Here is an 18,508-nt window from a genome sequence, read left to right as displayed (position 1 = left end):
AATGGCTGCTCTGTAGATCTTCAGTTTGGTAGTCAGTCTAATACCTCTTTTCTCCCAGACTTTCCTTCGGAGCCTCCCAAACACTGAGCTACCTCTGGCACTCTCATCATCTATCTGTATGTCCCTGAAAAGTTTATTACCAAGGTAAGTGAACTTATCCACAGCATTATCCATTTGTTGTAACTGATGCTTCCACATATGGATGGTGTTTTCTTAGTGTTAACCACCAGGCCAAAATTAGCACAAATGACAGTGACTCGATCCATACTTTGTTGCATCGCAGCCTCAGAGGCTGCATTGAGTGCACAATCATCTGTGAACAAAAAGTTGTGCATCAACTCTCCCTCCACTTTAGTCTTGGCTTGTAGCCTTTTCAAGTTAAATAATTCACTGTCAGTGGTAACCTACCTTAATGCTGTTTTTATCCTCATTGAAGGAGTCCAACAGCACACCTGAAAACAACATGCTAAAAATCTCAGAAGCAAGCACACAGCCCTGCTTCATGCCATTGGTGACTGGGAAAGTATGAGAGCATCATCCGTCATCCAGAACCTTTGCAAGCATGCCATCATGAAACTGACATCTAATATTGATGAACTTCTCAAGTCAACCAAATTTTGCCGTGATCTTCCAAACCCTCATGACTGACAGTATCAAAGGCCTTGGTCAGATCACCAAACATCGTGTGAGACCTCCGTTCTGCTCCTGGTGTTTCTCCTGGAGTTGCCAGGCAGCAAAAATCATATCAACTGTTCTTCAGCCCTTTCTGAAGCCACTCTGGTTCTCAGGTAGAAGACTATCTTGCAGGTGAAGGATCAGTCTATTAAGGAGGATTCTGGCAAGAATCTTGCCAGCAATGACTAAGAGAGAGACCCCTCTGTGATTGTCACAGGACAACCTATATCCCTTTCTTTTGTAGAGGTAAATAATGGAGGCATCCTTGAACTCCTGTGGGATTATCTCTTCTTGCCACATAACCCAGGACATTTCCACCAGCTTTTGTATGAGCAGTGGACCCCTTGCCTTGTAAATCTCTGCTGGAACAGAATCAGCATCAGGCACTTTGCCACATGAGAGGAGTGTAATGGCATTCAATATCCCTTGTTCAGCTGGAAGCTCAGCTCAACCCAAGGTATACAGTCAATGGTTTTAGCATTGGTTGATGACAGTCTGCTGAGAACACTATGGAAGTATTCAGCCCATCTCTCCAGGATCGTGTCCTTATCACTGATCAGTGTGGCTCCATCACAGCAGAGTAGTTGAGATGTACCATAGGTCTTTGGCCCATGAAAATCTTTAGGGCATCATGAAAGTGCTTTGGATTGTTACTATCAATGTGAAACTGAATTTCATCTGTCCTCTTACTGGGCCAAGAATCCTGCATCTTTCTATGCTTTGCTTGCACTTTACTTTTGACGGAGTTAAATGTCGCCTTCTCAGAGAAGGATTACCTATCCTGCTGGTAAACTCTGTGGAGTTCTTGTTTTTTCACTTAGCAGCTTCTGACTTTCCCCATCATTTTCATCAAAATAGTCTTGATGTTTGTGAGTGTTATGTCCCCGATGAGTAAATGCAGTGCTGTGCACCAAATCTCTGAAAGCTGCCCACTCCTTTTCTGCTCTACCGTTGCCAACTGTGTGTTGGCTCAGCTTTCCCTCGAAGTTAGCAACAAACTGTTCAAGTTCTGAGAAGTGCTCTAATTTGTTGACATTAAGTCTTCTGGGTGGTTGGCTTGCCTTGGGGCTGGAGCTTTTGTTGAATGCGAATATTTAGCTTGGAAAAGATGTCCATGATCAGTTCAGCACTCTCGGCCACACATTGCCTTCATGACTCTCACATCCTCTCTGTCTCTTCTCCTTACAGTGACGCAGTCTATTAAATGCTGTTTGTTATGAGGGGGCATCCATGAAGTTTTATTGCTGAAGTTTATTTAACTGAAATTTAGGTAAACAGAAGATGGTGTTGGGCGTGAGGTCATGAGATGCACAAGTCCAGTGGTAAGTGACCATTCATGTTGCTGTTTCCAACTCCATTCCTCCCAAGGACTCCTTGCCATGTCTGATAGTCTGCGACTACTCTGGTGTTAAAGTTGCCCAGAATTGCAAGCTTGTCTTTTTTTTTTTTTTTTGGCACATTAAGGATGAGGAACTCAACCTCATAAAATTCATAACATTTTTCTTTGATCTCATCAGGGTTCATCATGGTACAAGCATATGCCCTGATTAAGGTGGCATGGTGCTTTCCTGCAAGTGGCAATCACATTGTCATAAGTTCACTCCTTTTGGGAGGCATACAAGCTTGTTGACTAGATTAGTTTTGATTGTGAAACCTATACCAGCTTCACAGTGCTCTCCATCACTGGAACCACTCTGATTCCAGCTCTGACCTCAGTAAGCTGGCTTTCATTTACCAGCCTTCTTTCACTCAGGGTTGCTATTTAGATGGGATTTAGATGGGAGTTCTCTTGCAACAAGAACTCTTCGTCTTTCAGGTCTACTGGATTTCTTGTTGCCATAAGTGTGCACACATTCCATGTGCCAATGGTGAGTGGAACCATCTTTGCAAAAGTTTTTGTACTTTTTTGTGTTTCTACTATAGGGTAGGATCCCTGCCTGCTGCAATAAGCAGACCAGAGTTAGGTTAGTTGAAGCAGACAATTTTTGGGGACCTTTTCTAGCCCCTTCCTCATGCCAGCAGTGTAGTCCTTAAAAAGTTCTGCTCAGACATCTAGGTGGCTGTCAAATCGAACTGCTGCTTCAGTTCAGTGAGATAATGAGCCTATGGCCTGGGCCACCTGTGTGCAGGGTTGTGACTACAGCTCCCAGTGTATTTGCATCTGCTGCTTTGTCACTTGCCCATTGCCATGGGACCTTGAGGTAGGGAAAGTTGGTAAAATGGTATGGGTGATGTCATTTGACTCCATGCATTGGATTTAAGTGAGGCAGAGTTGCACTAAGTCATCAGCCTCACTCTCTCTTTCAAAGTTGTTGGATGCTACTAGCAAAGACAAAAGTCAAAACAACCGTCAATGACTTGGGATGCTGTGGATGACCTTGGCATCTTTGATTCTAACCAAGTTCTAAGTACTCCACAGTGCCTGCCTTCCACCACCTTCATGGTCTGTTGAAACAAATGGTTCACATCTGCCTATTCTGCTGGGGGAAGTCTTTACATGCTTGGGGAGACACCACCCTGACTCACTGATGGGTTTGAGGTCTGTCAGTTACCCTCAATCTGGTTTAGCCTGTCTGTTGAGATGGTTTTACAACAGGGTATGGCTGACGTCCATGCTACAGCTTCTTGGAGCCACAGGTGAGAGAACTGGGTGGCAGGTGGGCACCAAAGGTAGAAAGCAGCCCTGAAAAGGCCTTAGCAGCCCTCAGTAGAAGTACTTGTCTTTCCTGAACACTCTATACCACTCTCCCCACCCCACCCCCACCTGTAGTAGGTTTTTAATAAATACTTTGCTCTTTTGGGTGAATGAACAAATGGATGAAGAAAACAAGTGTCTGTCTACCTTCAAGAAATAAATCATACTTCCCCCTGACTTCACCAGTGAAAAGCTAGTGAAAGGAGAGACGTAGCTTTTATTTCTGTTCAGTTCAACACCCAATTTCTTTTCTAGTTTGATTTCTACAGCCAATGGTACTATTGCAAATGGAAAATATGTGCTTTTTGAGGCTGCCATCCATCTATGGTATAGGGGAAAAGTCTTTAGTGCTTTTAGGAATTGGGTTATGCTCACCCCAAAGTAGGCCTCAAGATGTCAGGACACGAGGGAAAGTTCCTAGGGGTTCAAGGTCATGATTGCTTTTTTCCTATGAGAAAAAGCCCTATTGTTGTTGTTTTTCATGGGATGGGATGGGTGTTGGCTGATCTTTGCCTCTTTCCCCTATTCCTTGGGGAATATAAAAATATTCCCCAAGGCCATGGGGCCTCCTTTCTGTCTATATTTACTTTCTTGGTGGTCTCATAAATTCCCAAGGACTCAATGATCATCTCTACATGGATGACTCTCAGATCTACTTATCTAGTTCCCGTCTCTCCTGTATTCCAGTCCCTCTGTTCCAGTTATCCACTGGCTATCTCTGCATAGATGTAGGCAACTCAGAACTCCCTATGTTCAAGATGGAACTTATCATCTCTCCTAAACCCCTCCTCCAAACTCCTCTTTCTCTTAAGACCACTGTCCTAGCAGTTCCCTGTTTTTACAATGTTGGAGTTCTGCTTCACTCTTCCCTCTTCATTACTTTCCATAACCAGTTAATTGTCACGTCTGGTCACATCTACTTCTGCAACATGCCAGTTCCCTTTCTTTACACTTCCATTGCCACCATCCTAGTTTGGGCTGTCATCAATAGCCTCCTTTCTGTTTCTCCCCTCTCTGATTGATCCTCCTTACAACTGCTAAATTACCATTCCTAAAACCCAGGTCTGATGATTTTAACTCAAGCTCTCAATAGTCTTCAGTGGCTTATTGCATTTAGGATAAAAATGTAATCACCTTCAGCCTGGCATTTAATGCCCTTCAACAAGCTAACTGCTCCAACCTTTCCAATAATCATGATTGTACTTGAAAAAAGTTTTAAGAGCCATCAATAGAGCACTTTAAGGTTTTCAAAGTTCTTTACATGTTATCCCATTTGATCTTCAAAACCACCTTGGGAGGAAGGTGCTATTACTTTCCCCATTTTAGAGATGGAGGACCTGAGGCAAACAGATGAAGTGACTTGCCCAGAGTCCCACAGCTAAGTATCCAAGGCAGTTTTTGAACTCAGTTCTTTCTAAGTCCCACATTATTCTGTGCTATCTAATTGCTTCTAGCACATATGCCTCTAAATATTTTGTATCACTCCTTCACGTACTCTGCTGGAGCCAAATGGAACTGATTTTCCATCTTCCACAGGCTTCCCCCCAAATTCCTAGATCACTCTGCCCTTCACGTCTGCCTCTTACAATCCCTAGCTTCCTTCAAGACCCAGCCTAGGTACCCTTCTCCTAAATGAAGCCTTCTCATCTCTCCAGTTATTAGTGTTCTCTTCCTCTTCAAATGAACTTGGACATACTCAAGCATCCATCCCCTTATCCCTGAGCAGAACATAAATTCTGTGAGGGCAAAGATTATTTAGTATTTTTAAAAAATCCATTACACTCACCCTTGTCCAGAGGTGCTTAATAAAGAAATGGAATGACAGCACAGTTGGGGTGGGTGGGTGCGGAGGGCCAGTTTCAGGTAAGGGTATGCCAATTCCCTGATAACATCTGAGTTTAGGGCATCTCAGTACTTGGCATACTCCAGACTCCTTTATAGCCTCAGGATTGGTGCAGTATGGTACAAATGATGCCAAAGGAAGGATGGCTAAGAGAGGTGGAGAAAATCTTGAGACTGAATCTAATCCAAATTTGCAGTGAGTTCAGCAATGAAAGGTCCAGGGAGAGCAAATGCTGGACTAACAAGAGAAAAAGTATTCAGGATCAAAGGATACACGTCTAAGTGAAAGGGTTCTTATTTTTATCAGGCAAGATATTACATAAAACTGGAAAAAAAAAGATTACCTTTACTGCATGGGGTAAGGTTTTACTTTAACCTAACAGAGAAGTATGTGCTTGTAATTATGGAATGAGGAAGGTTTTGCAATCTGACAGGCATGTGACTCTTGGTTTAAATAAAGTTACTGCTGTAATCACCAGGTGGTCTTTCACGTAGGTTGTTTAGAAGGGAAATGCAGCTGCTTATTAAAAAGGGTTTAGTCATAGAACTTCAGATATTGAAAGGGCTGAAGAGATCTAATCAAACCTCATTTCAGGGGAGGAAACTGAGGTCCCACAGTGTTGTCAGAGAATAGGGCAAAGGAGCAGGAGCTCCCGGGGAGCAAGATTTCAGAGAAAGACCTTCCTTAACAATTTGAGGTAACAATGGGATGCGTTGTCTTACAGAATACATTCCTCAACCCTGCAGGTTTTTAAGTGGAAGCTGCTATAAAGGAGAGGTTGGACTAGATGACCTCAGAGGCCCTTTCCAGTTGAGTTTATGTGATGGTCAATGATCGCCCAATATAGATCACTGTTGATGGTGTTGGTTGCTTCAGTCATGACCCCATTTGAAGTTTTCTTGACAGAGATACTGGAGTGGTTTGCCATTTCCTTTTCCAGCCCTTTTTACAAATGAGGAAACTGAGGCAAACAAGGTTAAGTGACTTGCTCAGGGTCATACAGCTAGTGTCCAAGGTCAGATTTGAACTCAGGAAGATGAATCTTCTGGACTTCAGACCCAGCACTCTATCCACTGTGCCACCTAGCTGCCCAAAATTTATCATTAGGGACAGAATTCCTGATACACAGGGTAGTGCTTCCTGCCTGACATGATACTATTGCTTACGGTTTGGCAGGGCACCAAGACTATGCAGTAAAAACTCTTTGAGCACCAAACTACAAGGAGCCCTGTCTGCACACATCAAGCCCCAACCCCAATCAACAGGTGACTCACAAAAAAGGACTTTTTCTCAAAGCTAAAATTTATTCTGTACAAGGTTCCACTGTACATTAGACATTCTCTTTTACTCTTGCTTACACAGTAAGCAAGTGTACACCAGCCCCTTGGCTCAGGTTTACAGGTCTCCCCTGGAGGAGGGGGTCAGGCCAGCTAAACCTATGGGGTCTTCCCCTTAATGCACTGGGGTGCCTCAATCTGAGGAACACAAGTTGATCCTGGGTCTGCTGGTGGCAGAGGACCCATGGAGCTCAGTTCCTTGGGGCTGAATAATCTTCCTTTCCAGAGACCCAGTGGAGTTGTGTCCATCTACCTAAGGGCAGAACCAGGCCCTTGTTGGGGAGAAACACTAAGGGCTGAGGCAGCATGTCCCAAAGCACTCATGGCTGCAGCTCTCGGGATGGTACTAAAGACTAATGCCAAAAGGAGCCAAAGGGGCAGCATGGGTGTCCCTGAGAAACTCAGTCCAAGGGGCCTATGTCTGAGAAGCTCTGAGGGGAGGTAGGAATGGAAGGGAAGAAGGGAATAAATTAAAAGAAAAAATGGGAAAGGTGCCAGGGAAATGGTCTGTACTGTCCTTTAAATGCCTAGGAAGTGGAACCATAGATTGATTGGAGGAAGTGGGTAGGGAGAATCAGACACCTTGTCATGAGAGATGTTCTCCTCACCTACTTGCCTCTTCATCTCACTGCACTGTGAAGTAAGTCAGTGGTGTAAGGACAATAGCTCCTATTCCCCCAGCAAGTCTGAGCATGGCACTGGGGGAAGGGAAAACAAGGCAGAGGGATATATCTGGGAAGGGCATTCCCCTAGTCCCCAAATGCTGTAAGGCACAATTCTCAGAGGCAACTAGGATCCATCCAAAAAGCTTTTTAAAAAAAAAAAGAAACTTGTTAGATGCCAGTTCTACAATGGCTGTGCCCGGGGCCCTGCTGACATACCTGCCTAGCACCGCTGGGGGCTACTGTTAGAAAAAGTTGTGCTTGATAAGTTAAAAAATAAAACCAACACAACTCCCCAGCTGCAAAGAGGCATATTGGAGATCATCTCCAGTCTGAGAACTCTGCTTGTAGTTGTTCAAAAAACAAAATGAAAGAAAAAAGAAAATTGGGCTTTTAAAAACAAAAACTGCTTGTTTCAAAAAAATATCCCACAATCAGTTCTTCTGGAGTTAGCAGCATCAGGAGGCCTCTTGGCTCACGTGTGACTTCGGTAGCCTGGCGGTTGGGGATGGGGTCTCCTCTGCAGAGCCAGCATGGCCAGGCGCAGTCCTCCCAGTTAGGCTCCTGAGGGCGGGGTCTCCTCAGGAGGAGTTGGAGGCTGGAGACAGCAGCAAACGGATGAGGGCCTTCTCCCCACAAACTGCTGTTATTTATTACACACATGGAAAACACAGGTTTAAAAAAGGAAAACACGAGAAGCCGAGGGAGCGCCTTGCTGACTCCAGTCTCCTCGTCCTCCTGCTTTCTCCCAGCCAGGTCTGGGCGAACCTTGGGAACACCCAGCTCCTCTCTCCCGGCCCCTGACCAGGCTGCATAAACTCCTGCTTGGCAGCTTTATTTTAGTTTATTACTCTCTCTCTTTCGCTTTCATTTGCAGTTTCTTTTTTTTTGTCTTTTTAAAAAAACTTGGGATGTGGGGCTGCCACGGGGGTGGGGAGGTGGGGTGTGGCGCCCCTGCTGCTACATACGGGAGGGTGGACTGGCCAGTTCGTAAAAGAGCAAATAGGCATCACTGCTTCGCACTTGGCTGGAGGACATGGGTGTGACGCTGTAGAGAAAGGAGGGACAGTCAGTGTCATGGTCAAGGGACAGTCAAGGGACATCTCTGGATAACTAGCACTCATGAGGGGCAACTACTTTGCCACTACTAAAACTTTTCAACAGCGCCAAGCTCTTTGCTTGCTGAAATACAGAAACTCTGCCATTCCTGGCCGAAAAAGACAAGCCCACCCATGCCTGCTAGGAGAGGGGGATTGGCACACCTTTCCCAAGACCACTCACCTGGAGTCATTGAAAGTGTGCCATTCTCCTGTCACTGGACTCCGACAATAGGCAGTATAGTGGCCGCCCATGGTGGTTCCAGAGTGATTGGACACAGCGTACAGGTTGTAAACAGCGTGGTCTAAATGAATAAGTACTGAGTCAAACAGTAGCAAGGGGCACAAGCCTTAAAGCCCCTAAGGGTCTTGTCCACCCCTCTTTCCATCCTGTTCTCAGTTGCCTCTTAGTATCTTCCTTCCTCTCACTCCCATCCTAAAGGGAGTGATGCCTGCCCCTCTCCCTTTCACCCCCACCCAAATTCTGTTAAGACACTCACTGGTGTTCTCTGAGGCAAATTCTCTCAAGTCCAGGTCTCTCAGTGGGAAGTTCACAAATGTTGTGAGTTTGCTGGTTCGTATCCTGGATTCTGAGAATCGCTTTAGATCTGGAATTGGTTTGAGTTAAGAGCAGAGAGGGTAGTATTTGTTCCTCAAACACTTACTGACTACTAAGGAAATGGCACCATGCTAAGTGCTGTAAGAGCAAGTCTAAACAATGAATACAGAAACCCTAACTGAGCTTTCTGGTTTTTAAGAAAGAAGAACACTAGACAAGAGAGAAGTAGTAATAATGGCTAAACATAGCACTCACATTGTGCCAGGCATTAAGTGCTTTATAACTATCAGCACAACGGCCCTGGAAGGTAGCTGATATTATGATGCCCATTTTACAGATGAGAAAACTCAGAAAGAAGGTAAGCGATTTTCCCAGGGTCACACTAGTAAGCGTCTGAGGCCAGGTTTAAACTCAGGTCTTCCTAACTCAAGGCCTGGTGCTCCATCCACTGCACCACCTAACTGCCTCACACAATGAGGATTTCATTGGCCTATTCCTGTATCACGCTCACCTCCCCAGAATTCGATCAGTCCATTTCATTACCCTTGACCCTCCCCAAAAGCAAGATGCCCATCTTCTTAGGCCCTAAGGATACGGAGCACCAAGATCTTTGGGAACTTCTGGATGGAGAATTTCTTTATACACCTTTTTCTGGCTCGGCAGCGACAGCATGTCTGAAAAGCATAAGAAACACAATGGATGGGTTGTGAGGAAAATCATAGGATCCAAGAGCAGTCAACCCTAGGGCTTGATCGGCTGAATATAAAGTAAACTAAGGTGTTAACAAAAAGCTGTGATTTGCCTATTGGGAAGCATCACTTACTGGCTTCTCATCTCCATCGAGCACATCCTCTTTGGTGAAGAGCCTCATGCAGTCCATCAGGGTCACCTCAGGATAGCCCCGCTAGGAGGATACAGAGCTAAGGTGAGAGGCCGTGGAGAGGAAGCGATGGGAAGGGGAGTTTCAGAAGTGGGCCAGCAACCGAATTACCTTAGCGATGGGTAGGGAGAGGTCCCAGAAGGGGTCAAAGACGGTAGAGCAATAACCACACTCGGTACATGTCAGGGAGCTCTTTAGCTGCCCAACAAAGAGATCTGGGGAAAAGATGGAAGTGAGACATGTGAGCAAGGAGGATAAGGACAGGCATATACACTTTATGCTACGTGTTCATATCTTTTCAGTATCCTGATGGTACTGCTATCAAGCCTTAAATCCTTGGGGGGGGAAGGGGAGGGGGAGACAATGATCTTCAGGATCTTATTCTTGGGGATGCCCATCCTCTTTCCCCAATTGCTCAGGTGCAAAGTAACAATCAATTTTGAACTCCCTCACAGATGATTCCCAGCACTCACCCCCAATCCGACTGTCTTCTCGTTCCAGATATTTCCTCCACATTTGTCGCCCTTTCTCCTCATCACTGTGGTACCCAGAAAGATTAAACGAGAATTGAGTTAAGGTCCAGATTATCATAAAATAAAGTGTAATAGAAGCTCTGACCCAAACTGGCATGCAGATCTAATGTAGGATCTATCCTACTTTGGTTCTCTTGGTCATTTCCCTGGAGTCTTTTGCTTTTGTGGGGAAAGGTAGAAGAACCCATTTTTTCTTTAAGTTTTTCTCTTTGCCCATTCTCTTCTTCTCTCACTTACGGAAGGTGATCGAGGTTCTCAGGGGTGGACTTAGGCCGTACTGTGACCCGGTTCACCTCATTGTGGAGTCCATCCAGTAGAAAACGAAGGAACTCCTGAGCATCCTGCTGACTGAACAAAGAGAAGGGAGAACAGTAAGGAGTAGGGGAGGGGGCCAGTAGGTCATACATATTTCCCCAGAAGTTCTCGACTGTCCCCTTCACCCACCCTGGGAAGAGACATCTCTCTGCAGAAGCCTTACTTATAGCCAACGAATCGGGGTGCAAATCTCTGGATCTGGGTCTTGAACTCTGATGGGCTCACCACATCATTAGCTGACGAAGTCCATATGGTCTGGATCAGTTTTGCGAATTCTATTGGGAAGAAAAAGTGTCTGAAAATGACAGGACACAGAACAGCCCATTGAGGGTCTCTAAAACTGGGGCCCTAACCAAAGTAGGCAAATGCCAAAAAAAGGGAAAATCGCAGAGACCACGACCGAAGGGACACCGAAGGGGAGACCAGAGGACAGTTAAAGCAGCTGTCGTGGAAAGGAAAATGATTTCCAGACAGTAAGGGTTAAGAGGACAACCGCCCACAGATTCCTCACCCTCCATAAGGGCTGTATGTGCATGGCTGCTGCTATTGAGGTCACGGAGGTAGAGCCTCTGGAGGCAATAATCTCTCAGCTCCCGGGTGTTGCTCAGGCACTGAAGGATTGAGTTCATGAAGCACTGAAAGAGATGACAGGGGCCATTACTGGGAAAAGCAGAGAGATAAGGTATCCGTACACTGTAAGCAAGCCTTGAGAATTGCATTCTTTACCTCTGCCCCACCCTAAATGTTTCTGTTCAGAGAATTTGTGATTTAATTTATCAAGAAATAACAAAATCAATGTGCCAGGAAAAATGGAATATTCAAGCATTAAAAATATACATGTATAAATAATGATATTAAAATGCATCCCTCATTGGGACTCCAACCCCCTTCCCCTCACCAATATGCTATGTCCTAGGCAGCTGCCTACCTTGCCTATCCCTAGTCTCAGCTCAGTCCGTAGGAGAGGTGTGGCCCCAGTCTAGAGCTCTAGCTTCCCTAGCATACAGGAGCTCTTTGGTTTACCCCAGATATGAATCCTCCCACAACCTCAAGTTCCTCTTTTCATAAGTGAAAGGATTGTTGACCTGTAGTAAATTGCCTGTCAGCACAGGATGATGTAAAGAGTTATTTACTGTAGGGGTGTGGGAATAAGGGAGTAGAAAATGGAGGGATAGCCTTGAGGGTAAGGATCAGGAAAGGGGTTATCACTGCCAGTTAACAGGGCAGCTCCCTGTCAGCAGGGCTTTTTCCTGGGGAACTGAGGCAAGGCATCATAATTCTGGGAAATGCCAACCAGGAAAGGAAGGTACCAATTGGCTTAGCAGGTGGTTATCTTGCCTACAGCTAGGTGGGTGGCTCTAGTTAGGATGCTCTGCCAGGAACAAGATGGGGGAGTCTTAAGGAACAGCTGGGTTGGGTAGAGACGTGCAGTTTAGGTTTAATACTCACCGTGTTCCCAAGGTTTCGAAGACCAGCCAGACCCTGGGTGCTTTTGGAGGTCTGCAAAAAAAAAAAATAATAATGCATAAAACATTAGGCAGAAGCCTAGTCAGCTATGCAGGCAGGGTTTGTGCTAGGTCCACAGCCCCATTCTGATAGGGGCCTTGGACTTCCCTAAGCCACAAATATTATTTTCAACAGGCTCTCTTTACCTCCCAGGTCTGTGCTCCTTGTGGGAAAGAGGGGTAAAGAATGCCTTTCCAACAAAGAAACAAAAGTGCTCTTCAGAATTTTGCTTTTTTTGTCAAAAACTATTTTATTTATTTTTCACCTTTTCACTTATCTTTACTACTTTTCTCCTCTACAGCACGCAAGGGCTAGCCATTAAGGCTGGGAATAGGAATTAGGACATTTGGGTTTCCCTCTATTCCTGGCTATGGGGGACTGCAAGTCAAAAAACTGGGGTTTTCTTTATGGCTCTGACTTATAGGATCATAGGATTTTAGAGCTGGAAAGGACCTCTGAGATCATCTAGTCCAACCCCCTCATTTTATAGATGAAGAAAATGAAGCCCAGAGAAGTGACTTGCCCAAGGTGAACAATCCCTAATTTTACCATGGTTGCCCAATACACAAAGTGGGAGCTACAATGGCCACTTCAAAGAGGGCTTGAAAAGTTTAATGAAATAAATCATAAACCATGTTTTCAGATCCTCAGCTGAGAGAAGCTCAAGTTCTGCCAGTCCAAAATGCCATTGACAGGTGGAATTCCTTCCTGCTTCGCTCAATTCCCAAGGGCTGATGAATTAAGAACTAGGAGAATCTTCCTTCCCTGGCTCCATGGCTTGGGTTCTGACATCCTGAGAGGCTACTGGCTGGGAATCCTAGTGATGGCAAATTAGGGTGATTTGATATCACTCAGGTGGCTAAGCAGAAATAAAAGTCTGGCTGAAGGGTGCTATTCTTACTCACATCCCTATAACGGGGCCTAGTAAGAAGTGATGCAGGTAGAACAGGTGCTCAGGCAGGAAGTCAGGATGCCCACTGTCAAGGTCCCTTTAGTAATCCAAGTAGGCAGAAAGTCTAAAGTGTCAAAAGGGGTTAAAACAGTATCTTCAAGATGTTTGCCACCTCTACTTCTAGGGAGATGGTCCAGGATCAGACAGCTCCAGAGCAATACTGGCTGGGGCTTGCGTGGGGCCAGCTCAACCCTCATCAGAACAGGAGCTTGAAATAGCTTGGCTAAAATTACTCTGCTGTACACTGACAGCCTACATAGTTGTCAGAGGCTCATTACCCCAGGAAAAGTGGTCAGGGAAAGGAGAACTGGGTAGATGTGGGGGCTTCTTTTAAATGTTGCTTTGATGAGCTCATAACTAAGTTTTAAGATCTCCCTCAGTTACAAGGCTGAATTCCAGCATGCGAAGTCAGAGTGTGCCACTAAAAAAGAGCCCTTAAATGTGTAGCCACAGGGAAAGGTATGTTGACAACACATGAAAGCTGTCATCCCTGAGAAGCAGAACAGGATGCCATGGCTGATACTGTATGGCCTTAAATGAAAAACAGAAAGATTCAGGGCTTAGGGCAGTCTAGCTTGCAGCTGATGTGATCTTTGGGGTAGAAACCTTATTAAAAAAATATGCAAGGGGCCCTGGAGAAGTACAGTGGGATCTAACACACTGTTGAGACTATAACACATTTCTCTGTTTTGAGGATTCCTAACTGAATGCTGAAAGTTCTGCCCTCAGATACCATCTAATACTTGTCTGGCATAGTCCTTACACACTTTAACCTAGTGTGCCAAGTTCTTTAACTTGCACACATGAAAAAACTGGGGCCATGAGCATCCTTCCAACCGTGCCAATATCAGTGTCTACCAATGTTGTGGTATTGGTTATTACCAATGCAATAACATCTATATCCTATATCCTAGGAGAAGACTATAGGGTCGTCTTTTAACCTAGGTTCCCCCAAGAGGTTTTAAATCAGGAGTTGACGGCTTGGGAGAAGAAGGGTCAAACAAGGAATGTCATCACTCACTATTACTATCCCTTATGGTTTTGCCCCTGGAATCCAAGTTCCAGCTTGTGCCTCTAGCCGGATTCCCTCCAGGTCTCATCCCCAGGTTTGTGGGGGATAATTGCTTGCATAAAACTTCCTTAATTCATCCTTCTGGCCAAATACTAAAGTGCAGGAAGTGGAACTGCTGGATATCAAGAGTCTAAGGGTGGGAATTAAAGGACAGTAATGCTGCTTTGCATTCAGCCAAATAGTCGGCCATTGAATAGGAAATTAGGAGCTCCAGGGAAAGTCAGCACTTTCCATTCTGAGGAGGAACAAAATGTCCCAGGAGTGACCTTTCTTACCAAAAACAATCCTACCTCCGGACCCACAGGGAGAGGCTAAGATTGAGGAGCTAGGAGATTTCAACTAGCTTCTTGCCCCTTTCCTTAAGACTATAGGAATTCTGAAAAGTTCTGGCAACCCTTAAAAATGGTCATTAGAAAATCTGTGATTCAGTGACAATAGAAAGTGACAGGTCTCCTCCTCCACCTCTACCTATATGTAACAACCTTCACCCTTCATTGAAAGAATAGGGAAGGTTAGGACGGACATGGGAGGGGCTGACAAGTTAAAAGAAATTGTTCCTGAGTTACACCAGACCATAAAAAGAAGATATTCAGGGATCAGAGGTCACAAGAAAGTTCAGTTGAGACATATTACTTAACACCCAGGATCATTAGGAGAGCACCTTTATGACTATTCCACCTATTCTGACAGGGTCAGCCATGGGTCCTGGCTGAAGCCCAGAAACCTGGTGTGGCTCTGGCACGGGGCAAACCATGCTCTGCCAGGACGAGTCAGCAGTGCCTGTTACATAATTGCTGTCAAGCTCCTGCCCGCTTTCGCTCTCTTACAGGGAGGAGGGAAGGAGAGGTCAATGTGTCTCTAAGTTCCAGCACTGTTCTGAAGGTGTTTTATAAATCTTAGGGGCACTGATTTCATTCAACAGAGCTGAATCTGGCCCACGGTGACGGGGGGCCATTCTCCTCCTCTGTCCTCCCCCCCCCACCCCACGCTGCTCTGCCCTTCACAGGGTCACAGGGCTCCCCCCGAGGCCCCGGCACACGCTTTGGAAACACTGGCTTTCGTGCGGGGTTCTGGCCTAAGAAGGTCTAGACACCGGCGGTCAGCGAGTGCCATCTGGACTGCCGAGTTACTCAAGGTTACTCTTCCTCGCACCTGTCCCGACGCCGGTTAGGGAGTGCCAGGATCCCCACGACTGAGGCCGGGGGTGGGGAGCAGTCCCAAAGGGTGTCGCGTTCTGGGCTCACCTGGGAAAGGAGGAGCGGACCTGGGGGAGACGGGGAGGGAGCAGAGCACCGGGCGGGGGAGGGGTCCCGGGCAGGGGCCCGGCGTACCTTGGCTTTGTTGAGCAGGAGCCCCACGAAGGTGGAGAGCAGCAGGGAGCGGGGGAGCGGGGCACGGGGCCGCAGCTCCTTCCCGAAGGCCGGGAAAGGGGCTGCGGGGGGCTCCTCGGGCAGGGTCACGGTGTACGAGGTGCGCATGCTGGGGGGCGGGCCGGCCGGCGGGGGCGCTCAGCGGCGCTCCGCTCCCCTCCCCCACAGACGTTAGTTGATGCCGCGAGAGCCGGAAGGGGACCCCCCGCGCGCGCGGGGCCCGGCGACCCCAGCGGCCGCTCGCGCCGCGGGCGCGCGCCCCCCTAGCCGGTAACCGCTCCCGAGGGCGCCCCGCACCGCCGCCGCCTCCCCCGTCACCGCCGCCGCCGCCGCAGCTCCCAGTGGGCTCTCGAGACCCGCCCCCCGCCGCAGCCTGCTCCGCCGCCCGCTCGGCCACTCGCGCAGCCAACCGACCGAGCGACTGTCGGACTGGAGCGGCCAGGAGGCTCGAGCCCGCTGACGTCACGGAGGGGCGGGCCGGGGGCGGGGCCGGGCGGGCCGCGGTTGAGGGCGCGCGGGAGGGCCCGGGGGCTGGGGGGCGCGCGACCGTCCGCCGGCTCGAGAGGCCGTTGCGGGGCGCGAGGCCCGTGTCCGGGGTGGGGACGGGGGGCGGGGCCCGGGCCTGGTAGGATCCCCTCCCCCATCCCTCTAGCCTTCGAAGCAGGGGGCAGAATTTCTCAGAGGTCATTTAGCCCAACTCTGATTTTACAGGTGCAGAAACTGAGGCCTTGGCACAAGGTCACCCCGATAGTGAGCATCGGAGCCGGGATTTGGGCGCTGCATTTAGAGCCTCGGGATCACGAAAAATAGGGTTCATTTTAGATGCCAAGAGTGAGACCTGGAGGCAAAATGACAAAGCTGTACTGAAAGGGCACAGCCGGCACTGTTAGAATCTTCGATGCTAAATCTGGGGCCTCCCCCACTGTACTGCCCCCGCCCCCCCCCCCAGGCATGCACTCAGGACGGGAGAAAAGGCATTGCCACCACCACCGAGAATGCCCCAAACACCCTCCTCACCCTCAGTAACCAGGGTCTCCCGCATCTGGCATTAACATTTTATGAGCTACCAGCTGGTGGGGAGAAAATCGGAACCACACGGCCCAAAGACATCGGTCAAAAATCTCTGTGACTTTCTGCAGGGTAGAGGGTGGGTGAGAGACAGTTAAAATTTTCTGGGAAATGGATTTTCAGCTAAGTCACAAGCTGGTGCCTCATCCTCACTGTGACCATGATCTCACTTCTTCGGGGCCTCCTGGTTCTGGAGAATTTTATCACTGACTCTATATCTCTCCCCCTCGGTGCTGCACATGGACCTGCCTGGAGAAAGTATCTTGTTTGGAGCTTGTAGGCTATATTTAGCAGCATTTAAAAATATTCAGAGAGGCGGCAGTGTGTGCTGTTACTCATCTGTGGGCTCCTTCTGTTCCTCTCATAAAAACAGGCCTGCTCATATTCACATGTACACAAATGGTGTCCACATGGCCATGGGCACATGGGTAATGTGTCCTGGACACATGCATGGTGTGTACACTGTTCATTTGCTACCCAGATATCTTCAGTTTCATGTTGAAGTTAGGGAAGCTGGGTTGTCTGCTAGCCCTAAGGAATGGTAGCCCTGCTTGGGGAGGTGGAGGTGACAACAGTGAGTTCGGTGGGGCTATGCCTGCTGCTGGGTGCCAAGCATTCTGTAACTGCATGCATGTTAAAGGGGTGGACTTCCACAGCTACCACCCCAGGGTCACAGCTGGACAACTGCAGCAGCTTCCTGCCAGGATTTCCTGCTTCTAAACTCTCTTCTTTCTGAACCATCATACACATTGCAGCAATAACCATTTTTTTCTCCTGCATTGTTTGGTTCATGTTATTTTTCCTTGTTTAGAAATCAGTTTGTATTGACTTGTATTAAATTAAAACTCCGTAATCTTTCCTTTAATACTGTCCACTAATTGCTTCTTACTATCTCATCATCCTCACTTTTCCATTTTCCCTGCTGTGAGCCAAGCAAACCCACACACTGTACTCTTCATGCAACCTGATGTCTCCCACTTGATCCTATCTTTGCACAGATGCGCCTCTCTGGGAAAACCTTCCCTCCTTTCTGCCAGTCCATATCCCTTCTCCTTCCAAACTCACCTCCTCCATGCAACTTGCGAATTGTTACCTACCCACTTAGCTTTTAACACTCCATTAACCATGTCCCCCCTTCAGCAATTAAGCACATAGCTTAAACACACTGTATTAATTTGCATCTGGTTATGCTTCGCTTTATAAAGTCTTTTGTAATTGCTCTTCTGGGTGCATCTTTTGTTATGGCTGTGAGGTGAAAACTGAAGGTCACAGATGCCCACTTCTATAGGGGGTGAACAATAAAGTGGGGCGTCAGTGTGAAGGAACTGATAGTATGTTGGGTGAGTGTTTTGGATTAAGTGCCTGAAAATCCAGCAGCCTCTTGAGTAAAGGTGTGTTCTTTCTTGTAAAGCAGATAAGACTCCTACTGAAGTCAAGAGCTGACTTAGCTGCCTAAGGGACACTGGCAAGAGGCAGTTATCCTGATAATAATAATGGCTGACAACTATGTAGTGAGTGTTTTGCATAATTTATCTCACTGGGTCCACAATACTCTTAAGTATCATTATCCCCATTTTGCAGATAGGAAAACTGATGCTCAGAGGACTTGCCCAACAATTTAGATCTAGAAGGGACCTTGGAGATCATCAATTCCATACCCCTTATTTTCGCAGATGAAGAAACCAAGGCTGAAGGAGGATAAGTAACTAGCTCAAGGTCACACACAGGTAGTAAGTAGCAAGGCCAGGATCTGAACTCAGTTTCTGCAATTTTAAATCCAGTTCTCTTCCTATGACATTGTGGCACCTTCTATCCCTTCTCAGGGCAGCCACGTTCCCCTCCCCTTCTTTCTCCTTGGCCAGAGAAGGTCAGGAAGATAACTAAGGAGAGTGAAACACCAGAATGGAGAATCCTTTTCTGGGAGTTTATGATAGAGGAAGTTCA

The 18,508-nt window shown here is 47.2% G+C and overlaps 1 protein-coding gene across 3 annotated transcripts in view; it reads right to left on the bottom strand.

Annotated features, from left to right (window-relative positions):
- Nucleotides 1-6,494: 6,494 nt before the first annotated feature.
- Nucleotides 6,495-18,508, bottom strand: part of USP2 (ubiquitin specific peptidase 2) — a 29,514-nt gene continuing 17,500 nt past the window's right edge. For 2 of the 3 annotated variants that reach the window (XM_036744822.1, XM_036744823.1), the window contains exons 3-13: nt 12,046-12,096; nt 11,108-11,231; nt 10,760-10,871; nt 10,519-10,629; nt 10,222-10,286; nt 9,860-9,963; nt 9,692-9,772; nt 9,464-9,542; nt 8,810-8,917; nt 8,494-8,614; nt 6,495-8,260 (exon numbers count right to left, since the gene is read on the bottom strand). In XM_036744822.1, the coding sequence (XP_036600717.1) occupies nt 8,173-8,260; nt 8,494-8,614; nt 8,810-8,917; nt 9,464-9,542; nt 9,692-9,772; nt 9,860-9,963; nt 10,222-10,286; nt 10,519-10,629; nt 10,760-10,871; nt 11,108-11,231; nt 12,046-12,096 (1,044 nt within the window). In that variant the 3' untranslated portion in view covers nt 6,495-8,172. Of the gene's footprint in view, nt 8,261-8,493; nt 8,615-8,809; nt 8,918-9,463; nt 9,543-9,691; nt 9,773-9,859; nt 9,964-10,221; nt 10,287-10,518; nt 10,630-10,759; nt 10,872-11,107; nt 11,232-12,045; nt 12,097-15,457; nt 15,750-18,508 lie in introns of those variants that run through there. The other variant, XM_036744824.1, reaches the window with a different exon arrangement.

Source organism: Trichosurus vulpecula, chromosome 2 (genome assembly GCF_011100635.1).
Source record: "Trichosurus vulpecula isolate mTriVul1 chromosome 2, mTriVul1.pri, whole genome shotgun sequence".
Classification (NCBI taxonomy): Eukaryota; Metazoa; Chordata; class Mammalia; order Diprotodontia; family Phalangeridae; genus Trichosurus; species Trichosurus vulpecula.
The sequence above is the reverse complement of the archived record's forward strand: the minus strand, read 5'-3'. Positions and strand labels throughout refer to the sequence as shown.